This window comes from Malania oleifera, chromosome 9 (assembly GCF_029873635.1).
Source record: "Malania oleifera isolate guangnan ecotype guangnan chromosome 9, ASM2987363v1, whole genome shotgun sequence".
NCBI classification, from domain to species: Eukaryota; Viridiplantae; Streptophyta; class Magnoliopsida; order Santalales; family Ximeniaceae; genus Malania; species Malania oleifera.
In genome coordinates this window covers 3,367,557-3,381,631 of record NC_080425.1, presented here as the reverse complement: position 1 = coordinate 3,381,631, position 14,075 = coordinate 3,367,557, and the positions used below count along the sequence as shown (strand labels likewise).

Below are 14,075 nucleotides of genomic sequence, written 5' to 3'. Positions count from 1 at the left end.
TTACCGATGTACTGATAGCTGTGTCTGCTTCAAATTCAGGAACTCCTCAATCTTAGCCTCCCTAGACGAGGCTGAAAAATACCTATCAAAGAATATTTCTTTAAACCGCTCCCACGTCATTTCCACAGGAGCAATCCTCTGTTGCTCTAATAATCTCACCGCCGACCACCATCTCTCGGCCTCTCCAGTAAGTTTATATGTGGCAAAAACTCCTCTGAACACTGCAGTACTGCAAATATTTTCTCTATCTCCTGCACCCAATTTTCAGCGACTGCAGGGTCTATCCCTTCTGAGAAAGCCGGAGGATTCATCTTTATGAACTTCTCTATCAAGCTATTGTGGCCTGCCAATGGACCACCCTGTTCCTTTGAACTCCTAGCAATTTCTGCAATAACCTGCTATGCCACACTACGTAAAATGGCATCCGAATCACTACCCGCGGCGCCTGAGGGTCGAGCCCTCACTCCCACTAGCATGGGCACTATTGCCACCAGAGTCCATCCTGAAAAATAAGTAACTTAACTTAGTTGCCCCTTCTCTATACATATCATCCAACTTATATAATATATTCTCCTAATTAATTCATATCTTCTGATCTTGATTCAAGGTTCAATCCTATAACCTAGATACCCAACTCGACGATAGTTTACAATGACTTTCCTGAAATCGTCACCCCAGGAAAATCATACAAACTACCACAGAAGTCTTGCATCTAGACTACAAAACCATACCTCAAATTCCCTTATCCTATACTCTGGTATTATTACTACTGCACTCTAGAGTCTACAGAACCTAGTATCCTAGGCTCTGATACCAAACTGTAACGACCTCAATTTCTTAATGTAAAATGTAGCATAATAAATAGAAAATCAACCTGAACTAGTAGGTAGCGGGGATAGCCTGACATAAACAACGGAAATCTAAGCAACAGTAAGCATAAAATCTCAATCATCCAACCATAAAACATAATACCAGAATTTACTACATTATCAAAATACTGTATATATATATACAATCTCCAAAAAGTCAAAATAACACTAGGATCATACAACAAAAATCTCCTGATCCTAGTTCAACGCTTACCCTTCTAGAAGGGAAGCTAAACCCACTCAACGACGGCCTTGACTTGCTAGTCCCTCTGGGATTTCTGAAAATCATTTAATATTCGGGGGTGAGACATTTCTCAGTAAATGAAAATAAACTAAATACAGCTGTATGGCAACGTGAATATATATAATGCAATTATACATATATAATACATTTCATATATCAGTGAACATATGTCAAAACATATCAAATCATCATATACTTTCATACTATTCTAGTAACTTATATCATTCATAAATCGTCTATTATATCTGATAATACTAAAAACATACCCAAGATGAATAGTTAGCCGATGTCATGACAGGTTGTGTAGCCCGAAGGCAGGACCCGACAATGGCTGGCAGACCACTGTCGAGTCAAAAAGTGTCTATAAGTACGATGGGCCCGCCACACCCTGGTCCGGACTGCCAGGTGGACGTCTACAACTCTACACTGAAAGCCACATCGACTGTCCATCTCTCACTCCCTCATGGGGTGGTTAGCACAAGTCTGAACATAGATATCTGATCTATATAGCTACGGTACCAAGCTCCTGAAACTGAACTAAACTAACACCCGGGTTCTAATAACATATAATACATGATATTATAACATCTTTCATAATTTCATAATTACGGCCTCGTGCCGAACATTTCATGATTACGACCTCATGCCGAACATTTCATGATTATGGCCTCGTGCCGAACATTTCATAATTACGGCCTTATGCCGAACATTTCATATATAATATTCTAAAAATAAATCAATCATCATGCAATTCAAAGTCATCATATACTGCATTATTTCGTGATTCCTAAAAACATGCTTTTCTCGTAAAGTTTCCATATCATAATACATTCATGCAAAAATAATATTCATGCCACACAAAACTGAGTAAATCTGTACGTTTCATTCCAAAATCACATTCCTGTATAACAGCAGTATTTTCCCAATAACATACATTTTCTCAATAATATTCATATGTAATATATGTTTTTATGAAAATAAACTTACTCATACATAGTAGTAATTTGCATGGAAAATAACTGCTTTAGTTTATTTCCTTACCTAACTATTGAGAAAGCCCCTAAAATATCCTAGTCTAACCCCTGTAGGATTTCCTGATCAATACCCTGAAATTGAAAACTTCCAATATTAAATTTCAGTATTCTCATGCGTACATCATTTCTTATAACTGTCGTAGTATCAAATTTGACTTAAAAAGTCTTACCTCAACTTAGGGATGATTTCCAACTTGCTTTCACCAACGATCCGCTCTGGCAGATTTGGAGAGAACTTCCCCAGGAGCGTTGTGGTGGCTTTAGATTGTCAATCCGGTGTAAATCCAGCCCAAAAACGAAGAGAGGGAGAGGGAGAATCGAAGGGGAGAGAGCGAGGGCGAGTGTTGCTTAAGTGTGAAGTTAAAATCCAGATTTTTCTATATTTATATAACTAGATTCGTCGACGAGCCACATCATTCATCAACGAATCCTTTGATAATTTCGTCAATGAAATTCAGTCCTCGTCGACGAAATTCAGTCAGCTCAAAAACTCTCTCGGTATTTCTTCATCGACAAAATTCAGTCTTCGTCGACGAATTCTCTTAAACCTTCATTGACAAATCTCCTGTATTCGTCGACGAAATCGACTTCCTCCTTCTGTTACTATTTCCATTTCCCTTCCTCTTTATTATTTAAATTCCATTTTTTTTTCGGGTTGTCACAAAAGGTTTTGTATATTTTTTTTTTTCTTTTTCTTTCTTCTTTCTTCTTCTTTTTATTCCTTTACGAACAAAACCAATCTTGACCCCCAAGGAGCCCGTATCTCTCAAAGCTCAAAACACAAAAGTTGTAGGTCATATTTTCATCTTTCCTTAGGATTTCAAATTGTCTCGATCGAAGCTTGGACGAAAAAGTTATGCTCGAATTGTGAACTGATGCTGGTTTTAGCTCCCGATAATTTTTCTACGATAAAAAAATGTCAAAAATTCTTAAATTACTCAATAAAACCCAGAGATTATAAATAGGACACCTTGTTAAAATATTGAGAGTAATTAGGCATTTAATTAAAACTATAAGCCCTAATGTACAAATTAAAACGCCTAATTACGTAGTTTAAGTGCGTAATCAAAGAGGTGTTAAGTTTTTTTTATTATGTTGGCGTTGACCTATTTTTCAATAGGACCCGTCATATAGTATTGTCACCGTAGTAGAGTTTAACAACTAAGTAATGGATGGATTGGTATGGTATGCACAATATGTTATTCAACGAAATGAGAATTTTTACCTTGGAAATATTTTTATTGATTAATTTTAAAGAATAAATTAGGCTTCCATTTTGATGTATGGTTGTGTATGCCATAACCCATAATTATAGTAATAAATTTTCTATAAAACTTGCCTATGCAATTTATGTTGATGCAACTTTTTGGTGTGTTCAAAGGATATGAGATAGAAGATGGACGCATAGATCAAGTTGAACTTTAAATTAAAAAAAAAAAAAAAAAAAGTTCATGTATTTAAGATTGTTAAGATGCATTTAATCATTTTGATTAGTCTAAATGATGTTTTTCATTGATAATGACACTTAAATATTTATTAATTTATAGTAATTAATAATTTATTACCTTCATTATATCTCATTAGAAAATGATATAGTTATGAATTAACTACATTGATCTAAAATGATTAACAACAACTAGCCTTTAAATAGAGGTTGGGTTCTTGACGGCCCAAAATTCAGCAAATCGTTGTTGTTTGGTCAGCCTTTAAAATAGCTTTAGATTGCTTCTAGGAGAATCATCAATCTCCCTGGTGTTGATTCGGTAAGAGCACAAATTAAAAGTTTTTTTGATTATTTTATCCCTAAAAAATAACACAAATTACACATCCTCAGCTCTCCTCCCGCGATCGCCCAAACGATTAATCCCTTATCTCTCCAAGTTGTCACCTCTCTGGTCTCTCCATTGTTGAACAGGCACTTTTAGTATTGTCTTTCTTCTTTTGACATTCTTCTTATTTGGCATGTTCTTTCTTCTCCTTCTCCTTCTCCTTCTCCTTCTCATTGTTCCTTTTCATTTATGTTCTAGCTAGTTTATTTATTTATTTATTTTTCCCTAGTTATGCTTTGGTTTATCTACTAATGCAAAAGATCTCAAAATACGATTTGGTAAGACCCATCTTGATTGAATTATTTTTCGATAGGTGTGGCTTTCAGTTTTGGGAAGACTCAAATATTTTTTTACATATTAAAATAAAGTCTGCTCTCTGGTGAATCCAAACATACAGCAGAAAGAGACCATGAAGGCAATAGATTTTTTAACTCTCCCACTTCCATTGGACAGGAAAAAAAAAATTGTATATATAAAGGATCAAAATGTTAGATCTATTAATGGAAATTATAAAACTAAGATTTTAGCAAGAGAAAGGTGAAAAAAATGGAGAAAAAGTAAGTATTTAGTTGAAGTGTTACTTAGAAAAAAATAATTTCTTACTATGTTTCACAATAAATAATATTTTATGTTTTAAGTATTTACATTAGAAAATATTTTCAATTAATGTTTTTATGTTTTATATTTGAGACACTTTTTTTTTATATACATATATATATATATATATATATATATATATATATATATATATATATATATATATATAATAACTTACAACACATGTTTGCCCCTTAATAATTTATTGTCTTCAAAGAACTTCTAAAGAGTATGTTGAGTGTAAGAAATGTTGGAGCAGTGTCTTTCACTCTTTCCTCATGGCCTGCCTCAATTGCTCTACTAGAACTTATATAAAGGAGTGCTTAGCGAAAAATATTTGTCCAACACATTTAGACCAATTGTCATGATGAAGATTAGGTATAAATAATAGAGTACTTTGCAAAAATACACATGAACAATTTAGAGAAGCCCATTAGACTTTGGTTACATAATGCTCGTCCCATGCCGCTCTTTACCTTATTACATAGCTTCACGAATATTAGATGCTCAAACCATTAAGATGTCGCTTAGATAAATGACAAAGAGAGCTTTTGCTGACAGCGTGTTCGCATCAATGACCTTACCTACTGTAAGAATCAGGTAGTTTGAAAATGAGAAAGGCACTGACAGTTGTGATAAATAAAATTACATGCAATTTTTTCCTCCATCACCTAATTTACTATGAAATGCTTAATTACTGTTGACACACCTCAAATGAAGTAGCAAGCCGAACTCTTTAGTTTCCATCTGTTGCTTATCAATGGCATTTGTTTCCATCTTTCTTCTCTCTCTGTCCTTTGCCGTAATATGGAGTCCTCTTGTAGTACAAGCCAAGGTCTTTATGGTTCTGATGGAGGAAGACCCTGTCGTTTTGCACAAAACCAAGCAAGACCATCCTTGGTTCGATCTTTCTCCCTTTTTTCTCTGTTTAAGTTTTTCATGTACTACTCTTTATTCTTCTTCTCTGGGTGACCGAATGGTAATAGGAGTGACGAAGATGATGTGGTTTACAAAGAAAAGATGAGTACTGGGCATGACATTTTCTTAGAATCTCTCATCCAGACTGGTTCATACAGCAAACTCTACAGCTACACTCATTTGATCAATGGGTTTGCTATTGACGTTGCATCTGAAGAGGTATATAATGAAACCCCATCCTGATTGATCTAGCATTCTGATAATGATTAAAAATCTAATAAAATTTTCTGAGTACACCCAAATTTTAAGATGTTTCTACCCTTGCAATATTGCTTGACAGGATCTGGTTGGCTCTGAATTCTGCCTTTTTTATCTATCCATTTTTTTCCTGCATCCATGAACTATCTGTAGCATTCATCAGCTAGTAAGTTACAGCTCAAGGAAGCCTATTCTACTTGCATAAGCATGTCCTCTTATCAGCAATACCCAACAAACTCCCACTTGAGATTATTTCTTTCTGTTTTCAAAAGAATATTTTTTCTGTTTTCCTTTTTATTCTCTTTTCTGTTAGTTAGTTAACTGGGAATATTTCCCGTCTTCTGCCCTGTATATATACAGGCCATGGAAAATTAATACAATTCAGTTTCTCTGATTCATCTTCTCTGTTGTAGTTGTATCTGCTTTTTCTATTTTTCTATCACCTCTTAACCAAAAGAAGGAATAAGGAAAAAAAAAAATGAAAGAAAGATGCATGTTACCTGCTTTGTTCAAATGTTCTCTTTTCTAAAGGAATTTTGATCAATATAACATATCGGATAGAAACTGCAAGAGAGGGGGGGGGGGCGGGAGGGAAATGGGTAATGACGATCAACATTTGTTTTTTGTAGGTTCTTGATAGTCTTCAGCTTGCAGAGAGAGTTAGAGCCATCCATGAAGATGTCAAAATGGAGAAGTTTACTACACACACCCCAGAATTTCTAGGGATTCCTGCTGGTGTTTGGCCAACTCTAGGAGGGGCAAATAGTTCTGGTGAGGGGGTAGTGATAGGTTTGATTGACACCGGAATTAACCCTCACCATCCAAGTTTTATAGCCCAGGAGGGTCTGGGTAGAAATGGTAAAAAATTCAAGGGGAAATGCACTACTGGAGAGCTGTTCCCTCCAGCAGCTTGCAGTGGCAAGATAGCAGGGGCACGATATTTTGCACGTGCTGCAGTTGCTGCTGGAGAATTCAATGTCACACGTGACTATGCATCCCCGTTCGATGCCGACGGTCATGGAAGGCAATTTACACTTGACCTTGCTTGTAATATTTTCAAGATTTTATTTAGAAATTATGTTCCTTCAAGACCAGTGTCATTGCAATTCATCTTGCAACTTAACAGCCATACAGCCTCAACAGCTGCTGGAAACCACCAAGTTCCTGTAATAGCCAATGGATTCAACTATGGATATGCAAGTGGCATGGCTCCGGGAGCCAGGTAAGGCAACCATACTTTGTTTTTTTCCTCCCTCTTGATCATCAGGCCTCACAGTCTAATCTTTACCATAGATTTCCATATCACGCAGCTCACTGATGAGTAGTCTCCAAGTGCTTTGTATAATTCTACCATGTAATACAAAAGGCAGTTGTTTGATCTCTTTTTTACTCAGGATTGCTGTCTACAAAGCGCTCTGTGCTTTTGGGGGTTACATGTCAGATGTTGTAGCTGCTGTTGAGCAGGTATGTATAATATGGGCAATTGGTGATTGATTGGAGCTAGATTTGGTTACAAATTTCGGCATCTAGTTGTCTCTTTCTCTCTTACTTTTATGGGGAACAATATTTGTTCATCCAACTATTTTAGCAGTGCGTGCTTTTAATTTAGGCAGTTGAAGATGGAGTTGATATACTAAGCCTCTCTATTGGACCACCTAGCATCCCTTCTGGCCCCTCTGCTTTCCTTAATGTGCTAGAACTGGAGCTGTTGTTTGCTACAAAAGCCGGTGTCTTGGTTGTTCAAGCTGCAGGCAATGGTGGTCCCTCTTCCAGCTCAATCCTATCTTTTAGTCCATGGATCATGAGTGTCGCTGCTTCTGTCACTGACCGCAAGTACAGCAACTCCATCAAGTTGGGCAGTGGACAAAGCTTCACAGGCACCGGCCTTGCACGTTAGTGTAAAGACTATAGTACTACTTATGATCAATCTAACAAAGGAAAACACCTTGTTAATTTTCAGAATTCAAGTATTGAACATCTTCAAAGAATGCATTTATGCTATCCAAGCTTTTTTTGCAGCTCCAACACCAGGTGACCTAATGTTCCCAATAGCAGCAGCAGCCAATGTCTGCCAAAGGAATGCTGCGGTTGGTTTCCTGGCTGTTGACAGCTGTCAGCATACACAGCTTTTTATCCCATCCTTGGTCAGGGGGAAACTGATCGTATGCACCTATACCTTTGACTTTGAGTTCGGGGCTGCAAGCATTGCAACAGTTGCAGAAACGATGCAGAAAGTGGGGGCTGCTGGGTTTATAATCACAATGGATCCTGACATTGGTTCTCAGCAAATTAAGGGCACCACAGTGACCTTGCGAGTCCCTGGCATTGTCCTAAACAGCATGGAAGCTTCCTCGGTATACAGCACACAATGTTTATAAAAAATGTTATTGAGTTACGAATTTCACACTGTCCCTGTGTTTTCTATTTTTTGCCTGAAGGCCAAGTGATACATTATGCAAAATGGAAGTTTGAAGAATTGGAGCTGTTCATTTTATGTGCAGTCTCTATGGGAATATTACAACTTGAATACAATAAGGAGCAGAAGTGGAAGAGCAGTTGCATTCACCGCAACAGCGAGGATTTTGGATGGAAGGCAAGCAACGTATGCTGGACAGGCACCTGTTGTGGCATCATACTCATCAAGAGGACCTGATGTGAACAACGCACTTTTGCAGACAGCAGACATCCTTAAACCAAATCTTGTGGCTCCAGGGTCCTTAATATGGGCTGCGTGGAGCCCAAACAGTGAAGGAGATCAATATTTCAAAGGTACAATCCACATTAATTTTTTGGTAAATTTTAGAATTGAAGCCTAGGACATGGACATTCACAATTTTGAACATGACCACTTCAAGTTGCTGACTGCAAATTCAACAAACAAAACAGCTTTTCAATTTCTTTTCTTCATTGGAACACAGTCCATTACAAAAGGTCTCAGATAAAATTATATCCTCGGTGTGATTTCGAAGATGCACTCAAGTTACACATTTTTTCCATATTTCATACAGGGCAAAATTTCGCACTCTTGTCAGGAACAAGCATGGCTACCCCACATGTAGCTGGTGTCGCAGCTTTGATCAAGCAAAAACACCCCAAGTGGAGTTCCTCCGCTATCATATCAGCAATGATGACAACAGCGGATATAACTGACCACTCTGGTGCCCCCATCCTAGCACAAGAAGCAAACAGAATAGCACCTGCAACCCCATTTGACTTTGGAGCTGGATCCATAAACCCTTCTCGAGCCATTGACCCTGGACTTGTGTTCAACATCAATTTCAGACACTACATAGAATTCCTCTGTGCAGTTCCTGGTGTTGATGATGACTCTGTGAGACGAGCTGTTGGCATTGGGTGCCCAACTAAGACCCAGGCATGGTGCTCAGATTTGAACACACCAAGCGTAACTGTTTCGAATTTGGTTGGGTCGAGAGAGGTAATCCGGTGGGTAACAAATGTGGCTGGTAAGGCAGAAACTTACCAAGTAATTGTCAAGGAGCCATTGGGTGTGACAGTTAATGTCTTGCCACGAGCTTTTAGAATAGCTGCAAATGCTACGAGGCATATAAGCCTCAAACTAGAAGCAACTGAGGCAACAAATGCTTATACATTTGGGGAGATGCTACTAAAAGGAAGTAGGAAGCATGTAGTTAGAGCTCCTATAGCAGTTTACGTGAGCAGCATTTTACGATCTTGAATTTTTTCATTATAACTAATAAGAAATTGAAATGTTTCTTTTTGAATCAAATTTTGATTTTGTGCCAATGCCTCTCACCGACACACTCAATAGAAGGCTTCAATATGGCTCTTGCCTTTTTTTCCCTCCCCATTTTCAGGTAGTCTGCTTGATGCACCAGAGCACTAAACTACAAGATTTTACCTCTTTAGAAAGGATGAATCTGGATGATTCATTTCCAAAACCCATGTTGCATATTTGAAAATGGCTGACCTCATTGCTTCTCTCTCATGGTAGCATCAAGGAATATCATTTCTTTGTGCTAAACAAGATGTATTTAGCTCATAATTTATTAGATAATTTTTATGAATGTCAACTCAGTATTATTAGTAAATTACTCACAGTTTTTCAATCATTTGATACCATAGTTATTCCTTAATAAATTATCACTATGAGGTTCGATGCGACAAAGCAATAGACTTTAAATATGTATCAAGAAACATAGTCGTCATAAAAGATGGAAATCTCAGACAACAAAATATATTCTTTATTGAAACAAATGTGATTCGTTTAATCTGTGCCGGGTTACATACAAGAGATAGTTCATATAAAAAGAATGAATGTTTTTTACCATGTGTATAAGTTCTTTAAGTACACAATAGTATAAATAATGCAATACCACATTCATTCAATATCCGAGAGCTATTCTTTTCATTTCCTTCTAAAATGCAAAGCACCTTGAGGGATGTAGATAGTTGCCGGCCACATGAAGCCTTACATATGCTTTCACTGTGTACAGAATAGTTTAGAAAACACTCTAGAGGTAAATCCCCGCCTCTTCTGCATCAGAAAAATGGTTTAAGTTAGAATCTCAATCTAGCTAGGAAGTAACACTCAAGAGCAAATGATGGAATTTGTATTGCATCCAATCAGTTCATTACAGCTTTCTTCTTTGTAGCTGTTGATTCATGGTGCTTCTTCTTCCTCTTCATCATCTTCCTTCTCTCATTCTTAGCTTGAAGATTTGTCGACGATTTGAGGAAGTCTGGAATCAAGATTTGCCATTTTGGACATCTTGTATGTTTTGGCTTGCCCTGACCAGTGATATCCTATCAGAAGCAAAACATCAACAGAAATGTGCAACTGCATTAATACACATATATATAAAAGGAGTCTAGACACAACGGTAAAGTAATCATTGTGTGACTTGGAAGTCAAGGTCTTGTTGAGCTGCAGTAGGTGGAGACATCGGCAGCACCAACCCCAGCCGCTTCTGTTGAATATTGAGCTGTGGTAAGTGAAGAACGGCCGCCACCTCCACCAACCCTGCCCACCTTGTTTGAAATTAAGTCAACTACTCCACCCCCAATCCATGACCATATATAGGAGATGTATATGTGCGTGTAATTGTGTGGAAGAAGTGTGAGGAACAGAGTGGAATTGTGTTGAGAGAGAGAGAGAGTTGAGTTGAGCAGTGCCTCCTCGTCCTTGTAATTCTTTTCCCAGTTTATAGTGAGATTGGTGTGCTCTGTCGACTTAGGTCAGAGTGGACCGAACCACGTTAAATCTGGTGTTCGATTTTTTGCTTGTTTATATTTGGTTGTATGTGATTGTTGTTCCTAGATCCCCAACAGGTCTCTTATAAAAATGTAAGGCCACAGCTCTCTCTCTCTCTCTCTGCTTTACATTGCCTTCTAATAATGTCTACATTGCCTTCCCTTCTAATAAAATGAACACCCAAACAAAAAAAAAGGGGTACCTCGGCTGCTGCAGGTTCTTGGGGGATGAAAAATTTGGGATTTTGGGGTGTAGATGCTGCGCATCGAGCAGACTCCCTAAGGCTGTGGGAGTAGTCAAGAAGCTCAGCCCTCCTATTGTATCCCCTACAGCCACCGCCACCATCACGGCGACGGTGGTGGGTTGATGACACCCATCTTCTCCTTTCCTTCTCCACATACACACTCACCACCACGACCTTCTCCCTGCAGCATTCATCCTGGAATTCAAAGTCACCCATCCATTAATAAAAAATAAAAATAAAAATAAAAAACAGAGAGAGAGAGAGAGAGAGAGAGAGAGAGAGAGAGAGAGAGAGAGAGAAAGAGAGAGAGATGACCGTTTCTGGGTTCATCTTGAAGAGAGAGATCAGATGATAGATTGGTTATATACAGAATAAGTAACGGCAAAGCCCCAACAGGACATTGGTGCATTGGTTGAATCTAGACGAACTTGATCATAGTCTGATCATGTGAATTTCATGAAATATACAGAGTGTGGATAGGGAAATCTGAAAACTGCAGTTTGGAGACAAATCGTATCGACATTCCTTGAATCATTAAATGGGCAACAAGCAAATATAGAGATTCATTTATTGATTGATTTGGTTTTTGTTTGGTGAGAGACATGGATTGGAGATCGAACTTGACACAATTTCTTTTGAAATATATAAAGTTTACGCATCACCAACACAGTATCCCAAGCATGGCTTCCCCCCCACTCCCCACTATTGATCATCATCCCAGCGCAAGCTTGCTTTCAAATTAAGTCAAATCTGTGAAAATGGGGGACAACAATAACAATTATTATTATTATTATTATTATTATGATAAAAAATATTTTTTAAAAATACTCTATTTGGTTTTTAAAATCTCAATGCAAATGTCTAGTAATTATAAATTAAAATTTATAAAATTTATAGAAAATAATCTTTTTTGTACAACTAAATAAATAATATATTTTTTTTATGATGACCTAATAATATAAGATACGTATGTATTAAACTCTTTCCGAATATAAAATATTTACATTATATGTGAGTTGACATATAGATTAATTACTTGTTTTGTTTTAGAAATTATCGAAGATCCGTCAGTTACTTTTTTTCTATTAAAATTTCATGTAAATCAACTTGAAAATACTAATATGTTTTAATACTTCATTTAGACACTAATTAATCAAAATTAATTCAGCAATTAGCTCAAGAAAGAATAAGAAATAACAAAAAATATATGTTCACAATTTATTTTTGTGATGTTTTAAAATATAATTTTTCTAATAAATATTTTTTTTAAAGAACCGAAAGCCACCCACATAAGGGGTTCATTCCAAGTTTATTAATAACTCTCACTTATGGCGAAAGAATATCGTGGAAATAAAAACACACTTAGGGCTTACATAATAACTAATAAAACACCCCATGTATCAAACCAAATAAAATAAGAAAACAAACTTATATCAAAACTAAAAGGAAACCAACTAAACATATCTCATATAAGTCGTACCCATCTTATCCAATCTATACAAACTTTTGATAATTTTAAGAAGTCATAATTTTTCAATAATAATATTTTATTAGTTAACTCAACAATTAACATGATTAAAAGATGAAATAGTCGCATATTTATCCAACCTAATAGTAAATATTGAAAATAATACGTAAACATGCAAACGTATATTAAAAGCAATTAGGTGAAAGAAAAAAAAAAGTAGAATCAATCAATTTTTTTTATATATCTACTATTAATAAAAGTTGTCAAAAAAAAAGTGCAAAATTAGGGATGCCAAAACGGGTTAGTGGGTCAGGTTTGAATGAATTGTAAACAGGTAGGGGTTAAACAGTTTTGAGCTCGGGTTGACCCATTTATTAAAAGGTGACTAACAAGTAAACTCAAACTCATCCAGTTAATCAAATGGGTCATAAACGTTTACCCATTAAGAACTCATTCATGATATCTTTAAAAATATAATTTATTTATTTTAAATTTTTTAAAACATTTCATATAAAGTGACATGATTTTTTTAAAAAAAAAAAAAACAACATTTTTTATTTTATTTATTCATATCTAACAAAAAAACATAAAACATAAAAAATAGTACATCTCTTTAATTAATATTTTTAAATGTAATATACATATATATATATATATATATATATATATATGTATGTAACACCCCAAACCCGAAACTAGGGTCCGAAGTATTATTTGAAATATATCTTTGCTACCATCTCATGACGCCCCGAACCTGCCAAGTGGGGTCCAAGTGTCACATGTTCCATTTACCTGAACTTGGTTCTAAATCAAATATGCAGTAGAAATAATAACAATTCTTCCATAATATACCAGAGTTTCTACATCTATATACATCTCAAAAACATAACCCAACATCCAGTATTCACAACTCTGAAAACATAAATATACCCAAAAGAAAATTTACATATACATTAGTCCATACCCTCTCTTTCTCTCTCTCAAAAATGCTACAACAACTCCAGCTCTTTAAGCTCGATCTCGTGAAGGTCCTAAAAAGATGAAATTCAACTATCGAGTAAGACACATCTCAGTAAGGATGGAATACATTAAATCAGCGTGTGAAAATCATGAGATTTAAGTACAACATGTAACACCCCAACCCCGAGGGGCCTGAGATATTAACTTTTTACTATTGATTTACAGCGAAAGCAAAATAAACTCAATTTTTATTAAACCAAAGTGCTAATTATCCATATTACAATCATTTATTTCAAAAGAAGAAAAATTACACAAGGATAAATATCTGACATCATACTAATATTTTTAAACAAATCTTTATTTTTCTATCCCCACCCGCATGCTTGTTAAGCCTGATTTCAAACATGTTCTTCAGAGTTAT

At 36.1% G+C, this 14,075-nt stretch overlaps 2 protein-coding genes across 2 annotated transcripts; one reads left to right on the top strand and one right to left on the bottom strand.

Moving 5' to 3' along the window:
• The first annotated feature begins 5,333 nt into the window (after nt 1-5,333).
• On the top strand, nt 5,334-9,488 carry LOC131164414 (subtilisin-like protease SBT2.5). Its single transcript, XM_058121579.1, has 9 exons — nt 5,334-5,458; nt 5,560-5,710; nt 6,379-6,773; nt 6,876-6,971; nt 7,144-7,213; nt 7,359-7,641; nt 7,769-8,103; nt 8,251-8,518; nt 8,758-9,488. The coding sequence occupies exons 1-9, from the start codon at nt 5,334-5,336 to the stop codon at nt 9,444-9,446; spliced, it is 2,412 nt and encodes an 803-aa protein (XP_057977562.1). The 3' UTR covers nt 9,447-9,488.
• A 463-nt stretch (nt 9,489-9,951) lies between these two features.
• LOC131164226 (uncharacterized) lies at nt 9,952-11,891 on the bottom strand. Its single transcript, XM_058121255.1, has 4 exons — nt 11,542-11,891; nt 11,185-11,421; nt 10,367-10,534; nt 9,952-10,265 (listed from the first exon to the last, which is right to left on the bottom strand). Exons 1-4 carry the CDS (start codon nt 11,554-11,556, stop codon nt 10,212-10,214), a joined length of 474 nt encoding a protein of 157 aa, XP_057977238.1. The 5' UTR covers nt 11,557-11,891; the 3' UTR covers nt 9,952-10,211.
• Nucleotides 11,892-14,075: the final 2,184 nt, after the last annotated feature.

What these genes read in the sequence shown, in the direction of transcription:
- LOC131164414 (XM_058121579.1), top strand. Translation starts at nt 5,334, where the DNA reads ATGGCATTTGTTTCCATCTTTCTTCTCTCTCTGTCCTTTGCCGTAATA. An exon ending in GTCGTTTTGCACAAAACCAA is followed by an intron (nt 5,459 to 5,559) that starts GCAAGACCATCC and finishes GAATGGTAATAG; the next exon opens with GAGTGACGAAGATGATGTGG. An exon ending in GGCATGGCTCCGGGAGCCAG is followed by an intron (nt 6,972 to 7,143) that starts GTAAGGCAACCA and finishes TTTTTTACTCAG; the next exon opens with GATTGCTGTCTACAAAGCGC.
- LOC131164226 (XM_058121255.1), bottom strand. An exon ending in AAGAACCTGCAGCAGCCGAG is followed by an intron (nt 10,535 to 11,184) that starts GTACCCCTTTTT and finishes TGCTTCTGATAG; the next exon opens with GATATCACTGGTCAGGGCAA. An exon ending in CAGCTACAAAGAAGAAAGCT is followed by an intron (nt 10,266 to 10,366) that starts GTAATGAACTGA and finishes TTTCTGATGCAG; the next exon opens with AAGAGGCGGGGATTTACCTC.